Source organism: Asterias amurensis, chromosome 18 (assembly GCF_032118995.1).
Source record: "Asterias amurensis chromosome 18, ASM3211899v1".
Classification (NCBI taxonomy): domain Eukaryota; kingdom Metazoa; phylum Echinodermata; class Asteroidea; order Forcipulatida; family Asteriidae; genus Asterias; species Asterias amurensis.
In genome coordinates this window covers 14,195,053-14,221,211 of record NC_092665.1, presented here as the reverse complement: position 1 = coordinate 14,221,211, position 26,159 = coordinate 14,195,053, and the positions used below count along the sequence as shown (strand labels likewise).

Sequence of the window (26,159 nt, the reverse complement as noted above, 5' to 3'; positions counted from 1 at the left end):
AATACCAAGACAGTATGAAGTCACCACGAAAGCTCTACAAGTAAGGACAACATCAACAAGATCGAAGAGCATCTTGGGGGGGAAGGGGCGGTACGAGGGGTGGGACTCTGCAAGAGAACGGGTTAGATCTTCTCTTACACTTCGAAGTCTTCGTCTTGATCTTGATCTTGATCTTGAAAGGTCAACTTGCGTTATCCGACCTCCACAGTATTGGGTCTATATCAATAATCTAAGTGTTGCTTCATCTTATCTTTTTTGTGTGATAGGTCAACAATTTTGAAAGGTTAACAATTAAGGTCAACTGTCTCTCAAAATCATCACCATTTTTGTGTGAAAGGTCGACAATTTTGAAAGGTTAACAATTAAGGTCAACTGTCTTTCAAAATCATCACCATAATGCCTAATTCCGAGAGTTTTATGTGTCAATGAATTCAAGAGAGAACATTTGTTTGTCAAAACGAATGTCCCATCAGGGATTGAGTTTAACTAAAAAGGGCTACCGTTTGTTTCCGTATAGTGCATCCATAAAAAGAATTGTTTAAAACCGTTTTTGAAAAAGAACTTGCGTTTCCATAAACCTTACTTAGATTCCATTTACTTCCATTTCCAGATTTGTATTTTATTTTACAATCAATTCGAAAAAGTCCAGTGTTTTTTTCAGAAGGGGTGCATCGCAAAAAGCGAAATTTAAAAGTGGAGGTCGGATACACGACAAAGTTCTCCTTACCTTGTCCTTTGGTGAACCTCCAATTAGTACGTCCACAAACCACAAATCCATAGATCTTCAACACCCATCTGATGGTCAGTGTCTAAAATAAATAAATAAATAAATTAATAAATAAATAAATATTTGAAAGGAATTACAGAATTTGTAAGAAAAAAATCGTTCAGAGCACAGATTTACATAAAACTTACACGGTCTAATGATGATGATAGTAGAAAAATATCCCTTGAAATATTTCTGTCTGAAATGTCATATTTGATGAGAAATAAATTAAACTTTATTTTCCAATATTTAGGTACTTTTTGTAATACAAAAGGGGTGGGCTGGGCTGGAAGATACTTGCTTAAGAAGTTTATTATTTTAGGGTCAAGAAAATGCAGATGATTAAATTGAATGGTAGGTAACATTAACAGCAAATAAATGTACATGAAAGAAAGGTTCTGTATCCTGCCTGCCACAACTTGCTCATTAGATATAAAAAAATCGGTAAGATACGGAAAGTTTCAAAGAAGGGGATACTAAAATACAATACTTGCGTTTAAACCACTCTTACTTAAAGTTTAATGAGTTTTACCCAATGTGTGGTGGACCGTAGAGAAACCTACGCTGTTTTTAGTGGAGGGCCAAAATCCCGGGAAAAGCCTTACCTCAACCGTCAACAAGAAGCCATTGGCTCATCGATGTGTTCGGCCTTGGTCGTGGAGTTTTACACCGCACCAGCAATTCACCGGATCGGAGCTTCCCCCAAACCCCTGGCCTCTCTCCAATCGAAGCCACTTTCACCTCAACACCGATGTTGAAATTTATACTAAAAGTCTGTTGTCGAACCGAGAGAACTTTGTGGAATTCTTGAAAAGTACGGAATGGCTCAAAATTGAATTTTGTGTCAAGTAGGCCTATTTGCCTACTGCAGTTTTTAGTGAAAACTGTCCCCAGTTGCCAGTGACATAATGCACACGGTTCATATATTGTTTTGTTGTAGGCCTACTTCAAAACTTGGCCAGCTTTTAGTAGAATATCACAAACATAAACGTGCAACAGCTATTGCAGAAATATTTCTGAATGCACTACTGTCCTTGGTTGCGAATATCGTAAAATTCACAAAGAAAGTTCATCAGAAAACGCGACGTCCAAAATGCATGCCGAGAGATACGGCAATGGCTGTCCTGCCTCCAGCGCGACCCGTCCAGCAATGCCCTGAGCCAGCGCGACCGCCCAGCAGCCAATGCCATGTGGTATGTTGACCACAAAGGCTGCTTCGAAAACGGTGCGCAGATCTTCTTATTTGCATATAAAAAGAACATTCATGAGGGCGACATTCCACAGTCACCACCTGTTTTCAGTTTCTTTCTCCTTTCTATCTTATTTGTAGGTTTCCTATGGCCACAATGGCTGCTTCGTAAACGGTGCGCAGATCTCCTTATTTTCATTTTAACAATGAAGACTTTTAATGACATTCCAAAGTTTCCATCTTATTTGTAGGCTTCCTACGGCCACAATGGCTGCTGCGTAAACGGTGCGCAGATCTCCTTATTTTCATTTAACAATGAAGACTTTTAATGACATTCCAAAGTCGCCCCATGTTTTCATTTTCTTTATCTCTTCTTGTTATAATGGAAGCTTGAGAGAGTCCATTTTTCCCGAGGGTGGTTTTATGGTTTAAAAAGCACTACTCTGCAATCTTTGGTATTCTAGGGCCTATTATGGTTTTAATCATCATTGGATTTTTTTTAAATTTTTTTTAAATCGATTAAAATCGAAGAAATCTCATCAAAATGTTGTAAATTCACAAAACCTTTAAAAGGCACTGGACACCTTTGGTAATTGTCAAAGACCAGTATTCTCATTATGTTATATCCCACCATATTATGCCTAATCTGTGAAACAAATCTGTGAAAACTACGACTCAATTGGTTATCGAATAATTAAAGAGAAAAACGCCCCCTGCACAATTAATTTGTGTGCTTTTAGCAGGTGCTATATGAAAAAAAGGCGTCAGGCCTGAAGTCTTTTAATTATTCGAGTGAGACAGTATCTCTTTCTCAGAGGGAGCCGTTTCTCATAATATTTCGTAATATCAACAGCTATCCATTGCTCATTACCAAGTAACTTTTTATGCTTAAGTTTGAATAATTACCAATAGTGTCCAATGCCTTTGGTTACACAAGGTGGTTTGATGTTTCTTTGAGGATGCTTTGAAGCCTATATAGTTCAGATACCGGGCCATAATGTAGACTTGATGACAAGTCGTTAGGCGCTGCCTATTTGTTACAAACCCCCCCTGTAGCCACACTGCGCTTAACAGTTACCGACTTGACTACAAGACTAGGCCTTATGTGGAATAAAGCGGTTTATCTTGTCTAAAAACATAACCACAACTGATTAACTGGATATAATTTGGTTTATTTGGCATTAATACTCACATAATTCTAGATTATTATTGTCTAAAAATGTTTGCCACTATTTGCAAGAGATTCAATTGAGATGACTGTATTATACTTAACATCTACAAAACATTCACGGACGAATTTTCCACTCTAACAACACGATTACTTATAAGGATATAGACACTGAACATGCTGTCACAACCTTCAGCTAGTACCCGATATACAACAGCAGTCATGAATACTGTTTCTCCTTGTACCAAATGGTGACCTGACTACAGTCAACCCTTGAGCACCGCTATAGAGAGGTTCAGCTTAGAAAGAGGACATTCCCAAGTCCCAAATCTTGTATTTCTGATTTGTGTTTCTTTCTTTTGTTGTCCTCTTATAACAACATTCCTGATATAAAGTAGACACTCGTATAAAGATTACGGTTATAAAGAGGTTCTGCTTATCAAGCATTCATTCTGGAAGTCCCAAATCTCATTCCTGCTTTGTGTTTCTTTGTTTTGCTGTCCTCTTTTAAAGACACTGGACACTTGGTAATTGTCAGAGATCAGTCTTCTCACTTGGTGTATCTCAACATATATGCATAAAATAACAAACCTGTGAAAATTTTGTTGGTCGTGGATGTTGCGAGATAATAATGAAAGAAAAAACACCATTGTCACACGAAGTTGTGTGCTTTCAGATGCTTGATTTCGAGACCTCAAATTCTAAATCTGAGGTCTCAAAATCAAATTTCGTGGACATTTCTTTCTTTCTCGAAAACTAGGTTACTTAAGAGGGAGCCAGTTCTCACAATGTTTTATACTATCAACAGCTCTCATTACTCGTCACCAAGTAAGGTTGTATGCTAATAATTGTTTTGAGTAATTACCAATAGTGTCCACTGCCTTTAACATGAACTGAATCCCAAATTTAACAACGTTCCCGTAATGTAGACCCGGCCCTTCTTTAAAGATAAAATTTAAAGACAAAAATGTCCATTGATTTGATTAAAAACCTGACTTTCCAAGACCCTTAAACTTAAAGGAACACGTTGCCCTGGATCGGACGAGTTGGTCTATAAAAAGCGATTGTAACCGTTTGTTATAAAATGCATATGGTTGGAAAGATGTTTTAAAGGTATAATACAATGATCCACACACATTTGCCTCGAAATTGCGTGGTTTTCCTTTTACTGTGCGAACTAACACGGTCGGCCATTTATGGGAGTCATAAAATAATGGCCGAACGTGTTAGTCGACGAGGTAAAAGGAAACCCGTGCAATTTCGATGCATCATTGTGTGGACCATTGTATTCTACTTTTACAATGTCTTTCCAATCATATGCATTTTATAACGAACGGTTACAAACGCTTTTCAATCGACCGATCCAAGGCAACGTGTTCCTTAAAAGAGTCCAACTATTCAAGTTTTGTTTTGAAAATGAACACATTTGTAGATGATCCCTCAGTAGAGTTTGAAAAAATGTATATCTTTTCATTTTACAAGCTTATGTTTTCAGTTATCTCACATTATTTTTAATATATAGGATTTAAAGGCAGCGGACACTGTTGGTAATTACTCAAAATAATTATTAGCATAAACCTTACTTGGTGACGAGTAATGGGGAGAGGTTGGTGGTATTAAACATTGTGAGAACTGGCTCCCTCTGAAGTGACGCAGTTTTCGAGAAAGAAGTAATTTTCCACGAATTTGATTTCGAGACCTCAGATTTAGAATTTGAGGTCTCGAAATCAACCATCTAAACGCACACAACTTTGTGTGACAAGGGTGTTTTTTCTTTCATTATTATCTCGCAACTTCAACGACCAATTAAGCTTAAATTTTCACAGATTTGTTATTTTATGCATAATTTATGTTGAGATACACCAAGTGAGAAGACTGGTCTTTGACAATAAACATTAGTGTCCAGTGTCTTTAAAGGAAGTAGCACAGGATTTTCTCAACTCGTTTCTGTCAAAATTTGAAACATTGTAGGTGGATGATTCTTGAGTGTAGATTGATAAACTGTAAAAAAAACTTCTGTTTCAGCCATCTTGTGAGGAAAAGTGAATTTGCATTCTCACGGATGCATTCTGTTAAAAAAAAAAACATTTGAAGACAAGATTGTTCTTTCTTTTGTCGAAATCTGGTTCAATAGTGTTCACTGTCTTTAAGGCATTATTATTATTATTATTATTACAAGTTCAAGTTAATAAAACCAGTTCTACAAAAGAAAAAAAACCCAAGACATTATCTTTTTTTTAAAACTCAATTTGAGTCGAAGGGTAATACATGTATCTTGAAAACCACACTAGACCACTGGTCCGTTTCATACCTGTATGACATTGTTTTACTGATTACTCAAAAACTACAGCACCTCAGAAAGTAATATTTCAAAGGTCAGATTTTTACCATCATTCTCTTCAAACCGTGTAAGTTTAATGTAAATCTATGGACATTGTGTTTTGTGTTACAAAAAAGTACTTAAGTTACATGAGCTGTGATCTAGCAGACATTTTTCTTGAGTTTCTAGCCCCTTGGATTCACAGTTACATAGTCATTGTTAAAAAATGTTAATTAATAGCTATTTATTTGAAACTTAATAACAAATACAGGCCCTAAATCTAAAACGTTATACCTGAATTATATTAAACTCTACATCTACTTACACCTGTACAGTTATGCTTTGCATCAGTTTTACCATAAAAAGTCCATACAACTTCAACATTAACACGACAACAACATAAAAACTTCTTCTAAAAGTGCCTTATAAAAATGAGTTATAAATTGTTACATATGATTAAGTAATTTCACATGTCGCTTTGACCCGAGGATAACAGCAAAAAGCACTCTATAAATTCCGTGTCAAAGGTGGTTTAAATATGGTTTATATTAATACTAGTATCAGTAAATTAAAGGCAGTGGACACTATTGGTAATTACTCAAAATAATTATGACCACAAAACCTTTCTTGGTAACGAGTAATGGGGAGAGGTTTATAGTATAAAGCATTGTGAGAAACGGCTCCCTCTGAAGTTGTAATAGTTTTGTGAGAAAGTAATTTTTCACGAATCGAGCTCAAATTTTCACAGGTTTGTTATTTTATGCATAAGTTGAGATACAGCAAGTGAGATGACTGGTCTTTGACAATTACCAACAGTGTCCAGTGTCTTTAAACACAAAGTCCATAGATTGACATTAAACTTACACGGTTTGAAGATAATGTTGGTAGAAAGCTTTCCTTAAAATAATACTTGCTGAGGTGCTGTAGTTTTTGTGAAATGAGTAAAACCATGTCACGATAGTAACTGGTAAACACGTTTTACATGCTAAGATAATTTTCGTCCGACCGAGACAAAAAACTAGTTTCGTGACTTGTTTTAATCAATTCTTACAAACTATAGCACCTCAGCAAGTAACGTTTTAAGGGAAGCCCTCTACCACCATTATCACCAAACATTGAAGTTTGATGTAAATCTGTGTACATTATTTTTTTTTTTTACAAAAAGTACCCAAACACTTTTAAGCCATTATACACTTTCGGTAAGCAGTATTGTCCAAGTCCAACACTTCGTGTATCACAACTTCTATAAAAAATAACAAACCTGTGAAAATTTAGGCTCAATCGGTCATTTGAGTCGGGAGAAAATAACGGGAAAACCCACTCTTGTTTCCGCACGTTTCAAATAAATCCGTAATTCTCGCTATCGAGAATAGATATTATTTCAATGTTTTCTCAAAAAGTAAAGCATTTCATGCAGTAATATTTGAAGAGAAGTCTTTCACCATTACCTTCTGTAAACCCTGTAAATTATTTGTAAATCTGTGAACTTTTTTTTTTCTGTACCGAAAGTGTATAATGGCTTTAAAGGCAAAGAAGAATCTTGTTTTTACAACCGTTCAATCGTTTTAATCCTATAAAAAAATGTAGACATGTACAGTACAGTCAAACCTGTTTAAGGTTATTTGAAAAGCTGGTAGCATATATGTAGATATCACTGAATATCTGGAGCAGTTATGTCCACGAAAGAAGAACAATACTAAATTGAAAAAAAAAAACATTCTGCGAAAATGTTTCATACTGAAATGATTCTCAGATTGAAACGTTTTGGAATCCCTCTCTCTTAAACCACATTCCTTAAAGACAGTGGACACTATTTGTAATTTTCAAAGATCAGTCTTCTCACTTGGTTTATCCCAACATAAGCGAAAATAACAAACCTGTGAAAATTTGAGCTAAATTGGTCATCGAAGTTGCAAGAAAATTGTGAGAGAAAAAACACCCTTGTCACACGAAGTTGTGTGTTTTCAGATAGGAATAAAAGACTTCTGGCTAGAAGCCTTTTATTATTTTAGTGAGAAATTACCTTTCTCAAAATCTATGCTACTTCAGAGGGAGCCGTTTGTCACAATGTTTTATACTATCAACAGCTCTCCAATGCTCGTTACCAAGTCAGTTTATAAGTTAATATTTGTTTTGAGTAATAACCAAACGTATACCTTCCCTTTAAAATGGAATAATTTCTCAGCATGTTATACCTTATCAACAGCTACAATGCTTCTTGTATCAAGTAAGTTTTGATGGATATTAGTTGTTATAAGTAATTACCAAAAGTATAATCGCCCTTTGTACATGTATACGTATATTAATTTACTGTTAATCTACTTTTCACTTTATTCAACTTGAAAAATCTTAATAAATAAACAAAAAAAATGGCAATATTGAGTTATGAACGTGATCCACTCATTTCCGAGTGAAGAAAACCAAGTGAAACTCTGAATCTCATTTTTTACTTTAAGTTTCTATAGATATTTTGCTGCCTCCAATGTTAATACCTTTCAGCTATAAAGACTGCGCATAAGCCAGAAGCGAAGCCAAACATATGATTATACTTTATCAATCAAAATTACAAGTAGGTAATAATGAATGGTCAGCCAGTAGGAGGGTTAAATGTGTACCACTTCATATAACCGGTAGGTACATGAACATGTATAGTGTTTCTATCATTTAAGACTGCAGCGGATGATATTGAATGGTCAGACAGTAGGAGGGTTGACTGTTTGCTACAATGTACTGTACATGCATTCACCATACGAATGCAAACTGGCATTATAGTTTGTCTACCATTCCAAACGACAGAGGATGACGTTTCAATGATAATTATGTAGGTCTGGAAATGTATTACTGTCCACCAACAGATGATCTATTCATCCTCTGTGCAGATTTCTATTTTGATTTTTTTTAGGGGATCAAACGAGACATCATCTTGACTACTTTGGGCAGTATCCACATCTGCGTCTTTGCCTTCGTTCTCATCAACTATCGTGCTCTGATCCGACTCAGTTATATTTGGCTCGTCGGGGTACATCCCAAGACTTGTTGGGTACATCTTCATACCCGAATTTGAAAAGTCCATTGGCTGGTGGGTGAAATGGTTGCCGTACATAATCGGGTTCTCTCCTCCGACACCGCCAAGGAGAGCCTGAGATGTAGCGAGTGGGTTCTCAAAACCTGTACTTGATTCCGTTTCGGAGGGTAATGCGCCGCAGATGTCAGCGATGGTTGAAGACACTTCCAGTGGAAGCACGTCTTTCTCCAAATGAACCATCACATGTTTCTTCAAGGAGCGTAGAAACTTGAAGGTCTTACCGCAGGCAGGACACGGGTAGGCGGGGTCATCAGAATGGACGCGTTGATGTCTGCGGAGGGCGCTTCGATTCTTGAAACACTTCTGGCAGCGCGGGCATGCAAACGGCCTCTCCTGGCTGTGTGTTTTCATATGAGTCTCCAGCTGGTCTTTGAAGTTAAACTTCTTGCTGCAGATTTCGCACTCGAAATCCCTCAGGTTCTCATGGTCCTTCATGTGGCGCTTCAACCGGCACGCTTCAGTGTAACTCTTATCGCACTGGTTGCATTTGTGAGGGCGCTCTGCCAGATGAATACTTTGATGGATCCTCAAGCGGTAGCGATCGACGAAATCCCGACCACAGATATCGCAGATGTGAGGTCGTAGTCCCAAATGCCAGCGCTCGTGTTTCCGCAGTGCCGACAATTGCTTGAAGGCTTTCTCACACTGCTGACATTTGTATGCGCGTTCGTCACTGTGTGAGCGGCGGTGCTTTTTCAGGGCGTCGCTCACCCTGAAAGTTTTGTCACACTGCTCACATTTGAAAGGTCGCACTCCTGTATGGATTCGCATGTGACACTTCAGTGTGTTCCTTTCCTTAAAGCTCTTCCCACACACAGTACAAGGGTAAGGTCGCTCGTCAGAGTGTGTTCTCATATGACTTTCTAATCCTTTCTTGCTGGAGTACGCCTTGTCGCACTCGTCACATTTGAATGGAAGCTCTCCAGTATGCACCCGCTCGTGAATTTTCCGCTTGACATTCCGCGGGAACACCCTGTCACAATATCGGCAAGGAAATGGCTTCTCAACCCTCTTGAAGACGGGTTTGATCCCTGTGTGTTCAGTTTCGTGTCTCCCGAGTGCCTGCGTTGTCCTGAATTTCAGAGGGCAATACTGGCAGCCGAAGTTACCGACAAAATGCTTCTGAACGTGGGTCGTCAGAGTGGACTTCTGTTTGTAGCTCTTCTTGCAGTATTGACACTGGAAGGGTCGCTCGTCTGTATGGGTCTTCATGTGTCTGAGTAAATCGCGACGCAGAGAATACATTTTGTCGCAACCTGGACAGGGAAGATTCTTTTCGGTGGTATGTTTCTTCATGTGGGTGGTCATAGCATTGCGAACTTTGAACCTCTTGTTACAGTGCTCACATTTGAACGGGCGCTCCGTGTTATGACACTGCTGCTTATGCCGGGTTCGCATGTAGCTCGTCGTGAAGCCTTTGGAGCACACGTCGCACTGGAAGGGACGCTCACCGGTGTGGCCACGCTCGTGGACGACACGTGCAGAGCTGGAGCCTAATACCTTACCGCAGTAGTGGCAAGTATGATTTAAATGAGATCGTTCGTGCGTTCTCATCGTGTGGATTTCCTTGAAGGTCCTGCTGCATACGGAGCAGGCGTGCCCTTTGGTCGACCTCTGGTCTGCTGGGAAGCCCTCCTCTTTGTAATCTTCGACTTTAATCACCGCAGTGTTCCTCTTTGGCTGATGATATCGCTTAGCGTGAACTCTCTTATGTCTGATGAAGTGATGTAGCTCCTTCAGTCTCCATCCACAATAAATGCAGAAAAACCGCCGGTGCGGAAAGCGCTTCTGCAGCCTCCGTTTTAACACTTTACACTTCTTCTTCTTGGCAGTTGATTCTAGGAATTTCCTACCGCGTGAAGGTTTTCCATTTAGATCTTGAACGCCGGAAATGTCAGACACGTCTGAGGTAAAGGCAGCTTGATGTCTATTTAGCTCTGAGCCTTCACTAGTTTCTGTCTTCAAAGAGGTAAAATAAAGACTTGACGAGGCGTCTGAAAGCGAGGATGGCTGTTTGTCGTAGTGATTACCTGGCTGGTAAAAACTTTGACCTCTTCCAGAAGTTTGAGCTGACTCAATTGTATTATGAGCTGCCATCAACAACCCGCGCGCTATGCCTGAGTGCAGATTAAAGTTGCTGACTGCAGTCATGGCAGTGTTGTCGGGCTTCCGTGGGAACATCTGTAAATGTCCGGAGCTGTGTCCAGAAAAGTTTGGGTCACTGTCGGACTGAGTTTGAAGGTCTGTGTAGAAATTATCCTTATGCTGCTCGACTTTTCCACTTTTCCTTCGGTTGGACTGGTTATTGCCCTTTCTGGAATCACTGGATGATGTTTGGTCTTGTGTCGCACCAAAATTCAACATGTTGGCAATGTTGGAGATCTGGCTGGACTCTCCTTTAACCCTCTTCCTCAGCAGTTCGATCTTGCTGTTGAGGGCCTGTCGCTTTGTGGCGGCAGTGTTGGGAGAGATGGCTGTCTTCTGGCGAGGAGCTGGTTTCTGTAGCGTTGTTGGTTTGTGGATGTGGCTCACAGCTGGAAGGGTGTGGCTGAGCTGTTGGAGTCCGCAAACACCGCAGCTACTGGGTTGACCTGAAAGGATATGAAAGACAATGAGTTCCAGAGCACCAAGGGGTGTTGAGCCAGAGTGGTTTAGTGTACCGGTGTGGCGGTTTCAGTCTTCCGCCATGTTCTGTTTTCCGGGTGACGTAGCCGGATGTTTCACCATTGTTCGAACGGTTTAAGCTTTCCGGCGTGTTCAGTTTTCGGGTGACGTAGCCAGACAAAAATACCGCCGCGAGTACCCTGGCGAGTACTGTAGTTCTCTCAGTGACCCCAAATTGTTTATTAGTACGATTCTTTTTTGTTTAGTCACATTCTCTTGCCCCATCTTTACACGTATTCATGCGTACAACTTTAAGCAGGTCACACTGCTTGTGCCACACCAAATTCTCTCATACGATCCATGCGTTCGCCGCTCATTGTACTCGTGGACGCCGCCATGACAGCTACCTATGAGTAACACGGATGACTCAATACAGCACTAAAAATTGACTACTTTTGCTTGCTGTGCGCAGGCATCGCATGACATAATGTTACCGTATTTGGTCATTCGGAAAACTGAACACGGTGGAAAGTTGAAACCGCCACACCGGGTTCACACTCTGGTGTTGTCAGAGTGTGGGTTCTGGTCCACGTCTTGGCACTTGTGTCTTTTGAACCAATAATATAAATGAGATCATCTTTTCTTAGTAACTTGGAGCATGTTTACCTTCGTTTTGTTTTTACATTCTGAAATAATGGTCTAATAAAAACATTTTTGGGCCAGTGACATTTTGAGCTACAAGTGCTGCAAACCTGCATTTTTTTTTGCTAAAAATCTTAGCCCTTCCGTTACGGTCTTTAATAAGTGACTGTATTTTCTTAAGCATGTTCGCCTAAAACAAGGCTAAAAGCCACCATGGACCTTTATCACGGTGTGGTCATCTCGACTTTACTCCATTCCAACTCATAGTAACCAAACTGAGGCTGGATGAAATATTAGTCTGGCGCCATGCGCAATGAATGTTACCATTCATTACTGTTATTGGAAACAGGGAACATGACCAAGATGGTGACAGCGTGATAAAGGTCTATTGGTAAGGGACTAAAAGAAGATTGTGAAGATAAGAACAAGCAGTAGGTCTGGGCCCAATTTCATGTAAGCAAAGAAGTAAGGGAAAGCGGAGAACGGTGATCGTAAGCGCAGAATTTGACGGTAAGCAGAGCCATAAACTTAGGCCCTGGTTTCATGTACTTACTCTGTAGTCCGTCCACGTCCAGGCTGTGCTCGAGCTTGACATGTTTCAGGCAGACTGTGAGCTGTTGGCCAGGATCGATCGGAAGGAAGCTCTGGTAAAAGATACAGCCGTGACGTTCATAGGCCAGAAGATTCACACCGGGTCCAGGGTCCTGAGAAGTCTTGACGTGAGTCATCCAGTTTGAGACGTCGCTGTCGCTACCGTCAATGTAATGGCAAGGTTTACCATAACAGTGGATCTGTGGGAAAGTAAAGATATTGAAATGATTAAGTTTATTTACCTAACACCCTTAACACTCCATGACACTCGGAGGTAAGTTTACCAAACACATCAACTTAATGTCGCTACCATCAATGTAAATGGCAAGGTTTACCCCATAACAGTGGATCTGTGGGAAAGTAAAGATACTGAAATGATCAATATTATTTCCCTTTACCCAACACTTTCCCTTAAACCTTAAAGGTTTACATTGATACCCTAACTTCCCATAACATTTAGATGCAAGTTTACCAGACAATTCAACTAATTGGGATGAATCTTGGAACAATTTTGTTCAGAACTTTCCAAGTAACAAACTATGTATGCATTTATAACATAACCGCCAATAGCAGGCTAGCATAGTTTGTCTTTAAGTACATAATCATCCAAAATCACAGTGGAAGGTATTGAATGGTCAAACAGTAAGAGGGTTGACTGTGTACTATTTAGATGCATCCACTTCAATATGTCATACAAAGGTTAGTTATAAAGAGTTCTTATACGCCTCTCTTAATATTTATGCATGAGGTACGTCACAATGCTAACTCAAGACGAGGCGATGGGCGCAGCCACTGCAAGTGATGGGGGAAGTGCGCCCATAGCCTCATTTTGGGTAAGAATTATGTCGTCATGCATAAGTATTAAGAGAGGCGTATAAAGCAGATATCCGGTTAAGAAAAAAAGGCATTCGCGGTTACGGATAGGAAAACCTATTCGCCATTAACCGGATATTCGAATAATTCGCCCAGGCCTAGTTTGTTCCGGGTTGGCATAGTTTATGTATGATTCAGAACCACAGTGGATGATATTGAACAGTAAGACAGTAGGAGGGTTAAATGTGTATTGTGTACCGTATCGATGCATTCACCACATGCCGTGTTAAGTGTAGTTTTATCTATGATTCAAAACCACTGGATGAAATTGAGTGGTCAAACAGTAGGAGGGTTGACTTAATTTGCCAGGCCCCGCAAAAAGGTGAGTGATCAGTGTGGTACACTAAAATGGACACAAAATATCCTTTAAAATCTTTAAAAAGTCAACAAATCATCCACTACAGTAGCCTGTACATTTTTTTTTCACAAGACGCAAAAAAAGCACCAAGTAGAAAGTGCTTCTCACACATTGTCACAGATCAGTGTATAAAAAGTGTTAAAAAAAATAAAATAATAGACTTTATCCCAAATGCAACACATCAATTAAATCACCCACTTGTCATTAGCGCAATGAGCGTCAAAACTTGACAGATATACCGATATGTTACAAAAGTTCTTATTATTGTTAGGGATTCATTACCTCCCACATCTCGCTACTCTTAACTCCGCCCTCAGAAGGGAGAACAACAGTCCCCTCGTAGGGACCAAACCACACCCCCGACTGGAACCTCTTGGTAGCAAAGACGCCTTTCTTCATTGCAGCCTTTGGCTGCCCCGCCTCACTCTCCATCCACACCGAGAACCTCAGACCGCCTGGGAGTGTCTGAAGGGTGCGGTCCTTCATCGGTTTGGGGGTGGGGTTGTCTGGGATGAGTAGACCACACCCGTCTTGAGGATGAGCTGGGGTAGAGTCCATTTTGGATGCAGGGTCTCAACACAGACGTGATCTAGAAACTGTTCAAAATCAAAAGAAGGACAACAACACTGACTAATTAACTAACACTGATTTGTACTTGTAGGCACAGAAATTTAATGTAGCACAGAAACCATTTTGCTGAAACCTTTGGAGAGAGTAATACGTAGCCGTCGCACTGGACCACAAGATTTGAGTCTGTTTGACCTTAGTTTGACCATCTTCCACTCAACCCATCAAATACATACATCATTATACTGTACTGCAACAGAGCAATTATAAATTGCCTTTTTGACAAGATCAAAGCGCTGTATTGACCCATTTCACCTGACGTCATCAGCAGAAAAACCTTGAATGCGCCATACTGGTGGGCAATTTCACTGTGCGTTTTTATATTAACTCTATGCTGCGTGTTATGCAGTGAAAGTGTACATTTTAGGCGACGCGGCGTTAATACACGTAAACCTAACTGCCCACCAACACGGTGAGCGTGGCATCAGTCGCCGCGTGTGATACGCATGCAAGGGGTCAATACAGTAATTTGAGTAAAGTGAGCAAACCAACTAATTATAAGGTTTATCGCGATTTAGAACCGCAATGCAGTGTGGGTAGGCAGATGGGCAGTTTGCTATGCGGTGTATGTTGTCATGCACGAAGATACAGGCGATGCGCCTATATCTTCGTGTGGGTTCAACAGCGCCCTCTCTTGATATTTTGCTATTCGCGATGATAAACCTTATGGAACAATGGTCATGTTCCCCATTGGTTTAATACCTTTTTCGTTTAAATTATCTTTCTTGTAGAAATAAAACACACTCTAGACTCTAGTCGGTCACAACTCAGTCACTTTGTTGTGACCGCTGTGACAATTGTGAGATGAGGTTGGCCCTCCAAAAAATAAAAATCATCCCCCTTTTAATTATTTGCCAGTTGCCTATTCAAATCAAGTTGTAAAAAGGGTCACCAGCCCGGACACCAACCCAGGTACATTCATTCGGACAGACCAGTCTCCGATGAGGGGTCAGTGCTGAGCATGCTGAATGCTTTCCTCCGCTAGGCGTAGTGTGAGTGAAAAGAAATGGAAGAATACTGACCGAAGACTAACCCGAAGACCTGGCCCTGGGGGCATGACGCTACGAGTAGCTTTATCGGGCCCATTTCCAGCCTAAACCTTGATTTTTACGATGCCAACAAATGATATAATAATGCATTATTACTCTAAACAACTTACCTACAAGTAGTCTTACGATTTTGACGGCGTTTAATATGTCAAATCTTCGTGTCTAGTCGACCGCCAGCGTCCAGCCACACCGCATACACCTCGGTAAATTAGACAAAATACATGGGACAACGTCAACAAAAGACGCACTTTACGCCTTTCTAATGACACAGAAACAGAGGGCCACATTTAGTCGGTTGCACTGCCGACTCAAGAGTGTGGCAGGTTTAGTTCGTATAAGTCTAGGTACCATTTGAAAAGGCTACAAAAAAAAGCATATACTTTTTTTCTTATGATGGCTAAGGGTGACAGTTTAACATGTATTTTAATGTTCAAACGCCCTCTGTTGTTGCAAGTGTGTAGTTAGTTATCTTTCGACCAGATTTATTTGCGCCTGATAAGAAGGCCCGGTATTTAGAGAGTGACCATAGACCAATTGGAATCAGTTAAATTCTGATTTTAACCAATGATTGCTAAGTTGGGTTTCAAAATGTTTAACCAATCAGTGTTAACTTTGGTCCTCTGCTGACCAAACAGTGTCCACAGTAGAGAACTGTGTTTATTCAGTGCTCAGTTTAGTGTTTGGCCAATCACTGTTTCCTCTGCTTACCAGTTATCACGCTATTATGCCTTTTTCTTTGAATTGGGAAAAAAATAATGATGCAGTATATCAACCGATGCCCTAATTATCTTCATTTGTTAATACGAAGTATGCAAACATATATTAAAACTTGATGGACATTGAAATGTTCACACCACACACCGATCTTGGATGACTTCAACTGGCCCTGTTTGTTTTGAGTTTTTCCTATTTTCACGGCAAACAAGAAAGTATGGTTTCCCGGTAAAGCCGTATGGAAGAAACATCTGCAGTGACTACAAGTGTTCTTTGAGACTCTGTGTATGACTGTATAGCCAGCAGTTGCCTTCATTTTATTCAAAATATTTTTTTATTAAATTTTTTAAATTACCATGGTAACTTGCAAAAAAAATTTAAAAATAAAACAAAAATAAAAAGTGTGAATAATTACTGGCTTCAAAATCTGATTTCTATTTATTTTTTTTTCTACTTTTTTTCTTAATATTTATAATAAAGCGTATTAATAAACAGTGATAATTGAATCAACAAGCTGATGTTTAAATTTTAATGTAAATAATAGTATTGATTTGAGGGTTACAAAATAAAAATCTCAAAAAATATTAGAAAATGATATAAGGCACATGGCTTCTTTAAGCCTCTGTATTTTTCTTTAAGAATGCTCAGCAAAACATTCAGTCACATGATTTTGATCATCATGAATTGTGAATTGAAATAGCGTTTGATGAAACTTTTTCGGTGGGCAAATATTTTTTTTATGGCCTCAACATTATGACATATTTTTGTACCTTGTAGAAATGCCTAAAATACCAACTTTTTTGCATTTACAAGTGCAAATGACCAGTGGAGCCTTACGTGTTTCTAAGTTTTGGTCAAAGAAGAGGAGACTCTTTGCTTGGCAAATAAAACCACACAATTTTTATCTAGGGACTGTTTACTTCGCGCACAGAGAGGTAAAAGATTTGCCACGATATTAGGGACACCTCGAAAACAGGACTTCCTACGATTCATTTTTATTTTTTACAACTCATTGTCCACATTTTAGTTCTGTTCGACCAATCAGTGTCTAAAATATAATTTTGTTTGACCAATCGGTGTCCAGAGTGTACTTCTGTTTGACCAATCAGTGTTCAGTTGGATTGTTTGACCAAAAAGAGTCCTCATTATAAACTACATGTATTCATTTTCACCAACCGATGCTAAGTTGGGTTTGCTTTTAACCAATAAGTGGTCAGTAGGATTCTATATGGCCAATCAGTGTTCAGTTGGGATGGTTACAATCAGCAGAATACATTTGAAAAACTATTAAGAAAACCATGCACACTGGGCGCAGAATTCTGTAAAATTCATGCTTTAAAGCATGATTTAATGAACAATACAAATTTGAAAAGACAATTAAACTAGATTTAATGTACAAGTACTACAAACATGCACATCTCCCAAGATGTAAACATATCAACAATTAACAAAACTAAATGAAAGAGCTTTTTAAACCAAGTGTAAAATAGACCATGTAACCTCCTTGCTCAATACAAAACAGAGTCAGTGACCTACTTGGGCCCAATTTCATAGAGCTGCTAAGCACAAAAATTTGCTTAGCATGAAATTTCTTCCTTGATAATAACGGGATTACCAACAAAATTTCCATTTGTTGCATATTTCTTGTTACTGGTATTCAGCTGTTATTTGCTTATCCTGAAAATCACTTGGAAATTTTGTTGGTAATCCTGTTATTATCAAGGAAGAAATTTCATGCTAAGCAAATTTTTGTGCTTAGCAGCTCTATGAAATTGGGCCCTGGTACATTGCACTCAATGTGATATTTCACGCTCTGCAATAATTATTTCCACATAAATTACAAGGAGTTCTAAAAGTAATAACTGAACAAGTTTAGTAATGTCACGTGCCTCCTTTCTTCATATCAAAAGTTAACAAAAACCAGACAGTGCAATTTCCACAAAATAATAAGAGTTTGTTTGCATCCATTGAGGTGTGTACACAAGCAGTGCCAGCAAGAATTCCAAGCCCGTGACTCTTTTTTAAACATCAGATGTCGAATGTTACATGGTCTCTTTTTGGTCCAATTGTTCTTGTATACTTAAAGAGTACTGTATTAACTTCATGTACAGTATATTTTGTGGATTAAAGGCACTGGACACTTTTGGTAATTTCTCAAAAAAATTGTTACCATAAAAACTTACCTGGTAACAAGCAATGGAGAGCTGTTGATAGTATAAAACATTGTGAGAAACGGCTCCCTCTGAAGTAAGTAGTTCTTGAGAAAGAAGTAATTTCTCACTAAAATATTTGAATTGAATTCGAGATCCCAGCTGAGGTCTCGAATGCAAGCATCTGAAGCACACACTTTGTGCGACAAAAGTGTCCCCCCCCCCCATTATTATCTTACAACTTCGATGACCAATTGAGTTCAAATCTTCACAGGTTTCTTATTTTATGCATATGTTGAGATACACCAAGTGAGAAGACTGGTCTTTGACAATTACCAATAGTGTCCACTGCCTTTAAGAAATAAGTAAATTTTGTCTTGTCGTATCTATATAGTTAAATAAATGATTAAAGCATCCAACACCAATCAATATCCATGTTATTTAAGTTTGTTATAAAAAAAAGATCTGATTTTGAAGACGGGTCTGAGTATTAATTGTTCTTTAAAAGAAAAATTAGTTATTCATTAGACTGGTCCCCTGTCTTTAACCACAGGCAGTCTTACAGGCCCAATGATTTCATTGGATACAATGATTTCATTTGATAAACTTGCAGTGGAGAAACCCTGTGGGCACAAAGGCTGAAAATCAACTTTCACTGGACATGATGAAAATATCCACATTTCAGATGGATTTTCATGTAGTTTTGAATACAAATTGTAACTTTCACAAATCTAAATATCTCTAAAAATGTATTTAAAGCATCCATCATTATACTGCTTTTCTGTACAGAAAAAAAACCCTCAAAACATAACCGAACAATCATTTTGTTTGCATCTAAAATCTACTTTACTCAATGAAATTTATATTAGAATCTTAAACAATCTGAGTACTTGCAAATGTATGTACAATAGAAGGCAATATCTCTTTATACAAACACTTGTGAGGGTAACGTTTCATTTTTTAAATCTTAACAATCTAAAAACAAAACAAAAAACATTTTCCATTCACCCTAAGGACGGTTTCTGCTTAGTGCAAAAGTGATTAGCAAATGAAACTCAACATCAACCTTCGCCTAATTTCAAAATGATGCTTACCGTAGAACTATGAGCGCTTCAGCCCTACAGATCACATGCTTTTATAGAGCGCCATCGTAACTACCCAAATTCTGAGATAAGCATTAGCATGAAATTGGGCTATGGAATTTTATCTTTAAGCCTAAGGAACATTTTTAAAAGGGCACCAAGGCTAAGATCAGGGTCCAATTTCATAGAGTCGAACTTAAGCAGAAAATATTGCTAAAAATTTTCTGCTAGGCAGAAATGAGCAGGATGCCAGTCACAAATTGTACATGTGACATGGTAGTTTAGCTGGTAACCCAACTCTGGTAAGCATGATTTTGTTGTGCTTAGCTTTTTGTTTTGTTTAAGCAGCTCTATGAAATTGGGCCGTGGGGCAAACAGAGTCCACAGTCTATGTATACTTCCAGGTCTGTTTTCAATGAGGCACGAGTGACCTCATGGCTAACAAATTGACCCCACCAAAACGTGGCCAAGCTCATGAACTCCGCACTTCCCCCTGGTGTTTTTCTTCATGCCAGGGCCCAATTTCATGCAGCTGCTTACTGGTAAGCAAATTTGCATGTTTACTGTAGCAGAAAAGTTTGCTTAAGCCTTAGCAGATTTCACAGGTTAGCAGACAAAATGGGTGGCCATATTGCTAGTTAACTGTGGATTTGCATTGTGACGTCATTTATTTTCGTGCTGCAAGCACCGGAAGGTTAGCACGCCTTATCGTGTGCTTAATTAGTAGCGCTATGAATTAGAAATTGCACAGTAAGCACAAAATCGGCCGCTTAGCAGCGCTATGAAATTGGGCCCAGATGTTCGGAGTGCGTCTAGTGAAGGTTTTCCCTTGTATAACATCAAAATACTACACAAAATAAATCAGCTGCTACTCAAAAATTACCATTTGCCCTTCAATACTAGCATTCAGAGTCTTCAAATTTTTTAGTCTAAAACGTTCAGTCAAAATAATTTTGCTATCAAAATTCCCTGATGAAATTGTTCTCTGGCCTGGCATTTCTGGGCCACGTTTCATAGAGCTACTTTAAGCTCACAAACATTCTGCTCACCAGTAAAAGGCTTCCATAAAAAAAAACGTGTAAAACGTACAATCTGTGAACCAGTTCCTGTTTAAATTTGCTTCGTGGAAATTGGTTAAGCGATATTTTTTCGCTTAAGCAGCTCTATGAAATTAGGCTATGGACTAGAGTCTAAGCTGTATGCATTCACAAAATAAGAATGTATACAAGCAATTTTTAACAATGTGTAACTAGTTCTTGTGGAACTTTTCAAACTAATTACTTTGTGAATTTATATTACAATTTTTGTTTTATTGTTCATCTATCATCCTTACTTATCAACACCTTTTTGATATTTCATATCTATTTTAAATCCACAAAACGCCCCAAATTATAACCTACAAGATTGCACAGGAAACTTAAATTCAAATAATAGGACCAATTATGAATGCTGGAATATTTCTGCAAAACATGTGGGAGCTTCATTTCAAAATTAGAGTAACAATCTCCAGTACTTGAAATAACTCCTGAGCTTCAATCTCACATTTGAAGAGTTGTCTCAACTGTGTTTCACAAGTCACTTCTAAGCAAAGGTTAGGTGAAAGCCACGGTGGATAATTATTCAATGGTAGAACTGTAGGAAGTCTTATAAATATTTCCCCATACGAGTACAATTAAGATTAAAAATACAGCTCGGGCCAAAACCATCATGTATATTACTTTCATCTAATAAAACACTAAAATAAAAATAAAAATAGCTACATAGTTAACGAAAAAAAAAAAAAACCTTGAAAAGTTTCAACTTTTTTTGTTAGCTCAAACCAACCAGGCAAAAAAAAAAAAACCAAAAACATACCCCTCATGACAAGATTCATATGGACAACAAAAAGTGAACAGCTCTCTTACCAAATTTAAAGAAAAAACACACAACAAACCAATCAGATTGCTACATCGGTAACATGTGATCATCCCTCTCTTCATCTTCATCGAATCCTAGTTGGTCGTCGCCGAGGCCTTTGTAACTCCGTGATTCCCGGGGAGGACTTGTCCGAAACACCAAGTTACATCCATCCTGAGGTTTAATTAAAAATAATAACAACAACCAGTTTTTATAAAGTGCTTTTCACACCCGAAGGGCGTCGCAAAGCGCTTCCGACATTATTACCCCTGGTCACTGCAGTGCACTGGGCCATTTAATTAATTCGTTAAACCATTTCAGCACAATCTGTCAAAAAAAGTGTTTTTTGATTTGGTGATAAATTATTTTCTTGTTTTTATGTGCAATGAGCATCATGTTTAGTGTATATCTACAAATGACAAATTGTTAATTTTTACGCATACACCGATGTGCATAAGGCACTGAATACTTGGTATTGTAACTTTCCAGATTCCTGTAAAAAACTCCACACGCATACTAACCATGTAGGATCTGAACCCATAACCCTTGCCATTCTAAAAAGTAGGTGTTTTCGCTAGTCCACTGAGATAGCCCGGTAGCTATGTAGAGCACAGTTCAAAGCAGCGAGTACCTCAACTATCAATTTATTATTACTATTAAAGATGCTATGTCAGATTTTTGGCCCCAATTGAATTTTAAATCAACATTTTTGGGTCAACTCGGCCAAAAATCTGACATAGCATCTTTAACATTTTTGACAATACTCACAGCTACAAGGTTTCCGAAATCCCTCCAGAAAGATATATTTGGGAATTGCTCGATTCCCTTAGCACCTAAAAGAAAACGTTGATACAAGAAACCTAGGAGGAGGTAGGCTACGATAACACTCAAAGTTCTGCGGATGAAAAAAACAAAATAGAATCGTAAAAAGTGTGAAGAATTTGGACCAAGTAAAAAGAAAGCTTCAGGCTTCAAATTATCTTTGAGAGGGCAAGGCCATTTCCATTTTTTTTTTTCAAAAGGCACTTCCATTGTGGAATCTTTAAGTCTACGGGAAACCTTTGAAGGGGCACAAAGGCGAAGACCTAGCCAGTCAGACCACTTGGAGAGGATTGATTTTGACTCAGGCCTTGAACTTTGCTCTTGAAGGGGTGCAGCAACTTTCCTCTGGTGAGGGGCAAATCTATGAGGAAAATGCAAGTTCATTGGAACCTTGCAGCAGGCACCACATCAATGGGAGAGTTTGGAATGCTAGGCAGCAGCAGACTTACCAGGTAAATTTCCGTTGTTTACGTAGTTCTGAGCATGCGCTCATTACCGAGAACAATGGATTTTACCTAGTAAGTCTGCTGCCACCTTGCATCCCACTGTAGGTGCTAAGGAACCATTTGAGGCCTGTTGGCTTGTCCACACGTGTTTTAAGTGGAATTTGGCCAGTGGACCACTATTGGTAAAAACTCAAAATTATTGTTAGCATAAAAACTTATTTGGTATCGAGCAATGGAGAGCCATTGATAGTATAAAACATTGTGAGAAATGGCTCCCTCTGAAGTCACACAGTTTTTAAGTGTCTTTTGTGCATGTTTGTATACGAATTTGACACCCAAAATGACACCCAGGATCGGCACATGTGAGTAGGCCTACGCTGCGCGTATTGCAAGGGGTCTATTAAAACAAATAACCCTCCAACTTACATAATGACTAGTACAGATCCGACACTCAGACCTTCTATGGGTGAAACAGTGGATACCGTACATGCCGCTGAAGTACTGATCTCAAATATATAGGAGCAATCCCTTTGCTTGTCTCTGTTCTCTTCAATAACAGCTGAATTACCCTGTAAAGACAAACAGGGCTTGAATTTTTGGGGACAAAAATCCACAATTTTCACTTGACCAGACTTTGTCTTAAAGGAATGTTACAGAAATGGTAAGAAAACAAAATCGTGAAGGTCACAGATTGACATCAAACTTACACACACGGTTTAATGATGATGATAGTAGAAAACATCCCTTGAAATATTTCTGTCGCAGCCTGAAATGTCATATTTGATGAGATTTAAATAATCAAATTTTCATCGCTCAGTGATAATTTTGGTCTTCCTGCGACGAAAATTATTTTGTGACTTGTTTCACTCATTTCTCAAAAACTACACAACCTCAGTTAGAAATATTTTGAAGAGAAGCTTTCCACTATCATTATCTTCTAACCCCGTAAGTGTAATGTAAATCTGTGGACATTTTGAAAAAGTACCCAAATCCTTTAAGACCAGAATCAAAATGAGTTGAAAAAGCACTCTCAGAAAAGATCTATTTTATTTGTGTTTATAATATTAATGATAAGAATAAATAATACTTATATTGCTGAACAGAATTTCAATCTAAATACATTAACTTATACTTATGAAAGAGAGTTTTTCACATTCGCAATCAACATTTTTCCACAAAGATATTACACAAATGCGGTATATTGTTTTATTAAATAATTCTTCTTCAATCACAGGCCTCGGGTATTGATTTAAAGCCCTGACAAACCCAGAAGGCTTCAAAAGACACCACGTAGCATTCCCATAAGATACATTTGTCAGTCCCAAAACACAAGATACAATATCAAACTCACCACAAGAGTCTTAGTGTTGCAGAGGAGCATAATATGAGCTTGCCTTGCCTCGCCCCCACAGTGCCCTCCGTAAGTGTCACCATTTTTATAGGTAAGTAGGATCCAATCATCTGCAAAATTCAACGATAAAACCATTTCATTTAAACACATTATTTTTATAATATTGCTGCCCTACATGCCTAATGAAATTGACTACTCAACTAGTAGTAGCCGCACCTCAAATAGTCGCGACTATAACACCCTTTACAAAAATTATGCCTTTTCATTGGTATAGAGCGCGTCACATGACACTAGTTGCCCGGGCCTAGAAGCAAAGTTACCAGTAGTGTTGTAGCTAGATTTTAGTGGTGGGCTCTAAATCCAATTTAGTCCACCGAGGGTGGGCAGTTGTTCAAAAACCCATTCATTGGGCCATCACTACCAGGCCTGATACTTCACGGAGGCAACGAAGGCGATTGCCTCCGTTGCCCCTTGCCATTGCCTTGATGCCCGTGAAATGCCCCAGTAGAAATTTACAATTTCCTCATAGGGTGCCCTTGCCAAAGAGAAAATTGCCTTGGTGCCCCTGCCCTTTCAAAAACGAAGCATACAGCCCTGCACTACTGAAGTGCAATCCAGGGGAAATCTGTGCTTGGCGGCACATTTCAGTGTATTTTGCTCAGAGGGTTGGGCTAAATTTGTTAGTCCTGGGCAGGTCTGCCCGGTACCACCCACTGTGGATACAACATTGGTTACCAGTGCAGGTTTTTCACAGGTTTGTTATTTTATGTATATGTTGAGATACACCAAGTGAGAAGACTGGTCTTTGACAATTACCAATAGTGTCCACTGTCTTTAAGCAGCTCTATGAAATTGGCCCCTGGGGGAAAGGCAGGTAGTTATTCCCCAGGGGCAGTCCCAGGGAATAGAGTAGTGTGAAAAAGGCTTAAAGTTAGCTTGGCCTAAATGTACATGTAGGGCCTGTAGAACTATGAGGTTCATTCCGGCTATCGTCTGGAGACGATAGCGGAACGAACCTCATAGCTCTAGTTCTTTGTCACTTACTTCCTTTTTTAATATCCACAAAAGATATTTTTCCAACCACATGTGTTTCATCGCTTTTGTTTAGAGAAGTTTGAAGAACGCCAACATCTTGAGTCTTTTGACCTTCCACCCCCTCACAGAACTTGATGGTGTACTGCCAGTCTTTAGGTTGGTCTTTAACAGTTACTCTGGAATAATAAAAGTTCGATACAAAATAGTTAGAATAAAATTATTCACAAAAAATAAATACTTATATTTAGACCCAGTAACTTGGGCACTGTACTCCTTTCCTTGGAAATTTGTCATAATATCGCTCGGTCATCTGACAAAGTTCGAAAAAAGGAGTAGGCGCCCAAATTACTGACTGGGTCTTACTATATAGTAAATTATACTTACTATAAATAGTATTTTAGTGTGCTCAAACAAACTATGGATAGCTTTCTGTATGGCGCCATCCACCACCTTTTCACTCATTTTTATAAAAAGAGGGATATCTCATTTAGGTAATTAGAATTAGATACTATATTATTTCATATCGAATGAAAAAGTGGTGGAGCCATTCGGAAGCTTTTCCCAAAATTATCATATTATAATCTCAGTTAAATATTATTTTTGGGCGACGAGCCACCCCCCCCCCCCCGCCCCTAATAAAAATATAACTTAATATTTAAATAAACTAATGAAAAACACAGTGTCAGTGAATGAACTTCAACAACTCAGTGCAGTTGCCTTAATCCCTGCCCCCCCCCATTACTCCGGCATCTTTCCCATTTATTCTTACATACAAAACAATTTCAAATTGATTAACAACAACTAATTACAAAAAAACTGATGTTTGTTGATCTGTCCATCAAAGGCCACGCCCCCTTCTCCCGCCCCATCCCCCATACAAAAACACGATTTGTGTTTCTATAAAAAATAACATTTTTTTAAAAATAATACCTGAATACTACGTGTTTAAAAGTGTGTACTTACGTTTGTCCTTTCAACGGGTCCAACAGTACCTTGTATTTTTCCTCTGATTTACTGTCTACTGTGCAACTCGCTTGGACAAGCGACAATATGCAACACAAGATCACCCAAAACAGCTCCATATTTTCTTAAAAAAAGAAGGAAGCGAAACACAATAGCCTTTCTTGTTTGCCGGCTGCTGCTCTACGTTGCATTACACGTGTAGTCTGGTCATAGACCGTTCTAAATCATCATACATTTTGTGCGAAGAGGCGTTTGCTAGACTTACTCTGCCGCCGAGTCACGTGCTAATGATCGCCAGTTTACGTTTGGGGTCATACCATTTTCAAAGTACAGGGGTTTTCAAGCCAGATCAAAACTGTTTTTTATTTTTCTATTTAAAAAGTATAGTAATTACGTTTAGCAAATCAATTTAAATTTATGTGATACTG

The 26,159-nt window shown here is 38.8% G+C and overlaps 2 protein-coding genes across 3 annotated transcripts; both read right to left on the bottom strand.

Annotated features, from left to right (window-relative positions):
• Positions 1-3,034: 3,034 nt before the first annotated feature.
• Positions 3,035-15,503, bottom strand: LOC139951137 (uncharacterized). Of its 2 annotated transcripts, XR_011787737.1 has the most exons (5): positions 15,383-15,503; positions 13,879-14,192; positions 12,328-12,565; positions 6,892-11,119; positions 3,036-6,302 (listed from the first exon to the last, which is right to left on the bottom strand). XR_011787737.1 is itself a non-coding variant. In XM_071949988.1 (4 exons), the coding sequence occupies exons 2-4, from the start codon at positions 14,152-14,154 to the stop codon at positions 8,304-8,306; spliced, it is 3,330 nt and encodes a 1,109-aa protein (XP_071806089.1). In that variant the 5' UTR covers positions 14,155-14,192; positions 15,383-15,503; the 3' UTR covers positions 3,035-8,303. The 2 variants fall into 2 exon arrangements, 1 of the variants encoding a protein (XP_071806089.1); XM_071949988.1 differs by having other exon boundaries at positions 3,035-11,119.
• Positions 15,504-16,523: 1,020 nt separating this feature from the next.
• On the bottom strand, positions 16,524-25,933 carry LOC139950747 (cation-dependent mannose-6-phosphate receptor-like). The gene is made up of 6 exons (XM_071949541.1): positions 25,732-25,933; positions 24,778-24,944; positions 23,734-23,843; positions 22,809-22,951; positions 21,883-22,009; positions 16,524-21,288 (listed from the first exon to the last, which is right to left on the bottom strand). Exons 1-6 carry the CDS (start codon positions 25,848-25,850, stop codon positions 21,163-21,165), a joined length of 792 nt encoding a protein of 263 aa, XP_071805642.1. The 5' UTR covers positions 25,851-25,933; the 3' UTR covers positions 16,524-21,162.
• Positions 25,934-26,159: the final 226 nt, after the last annotated feature.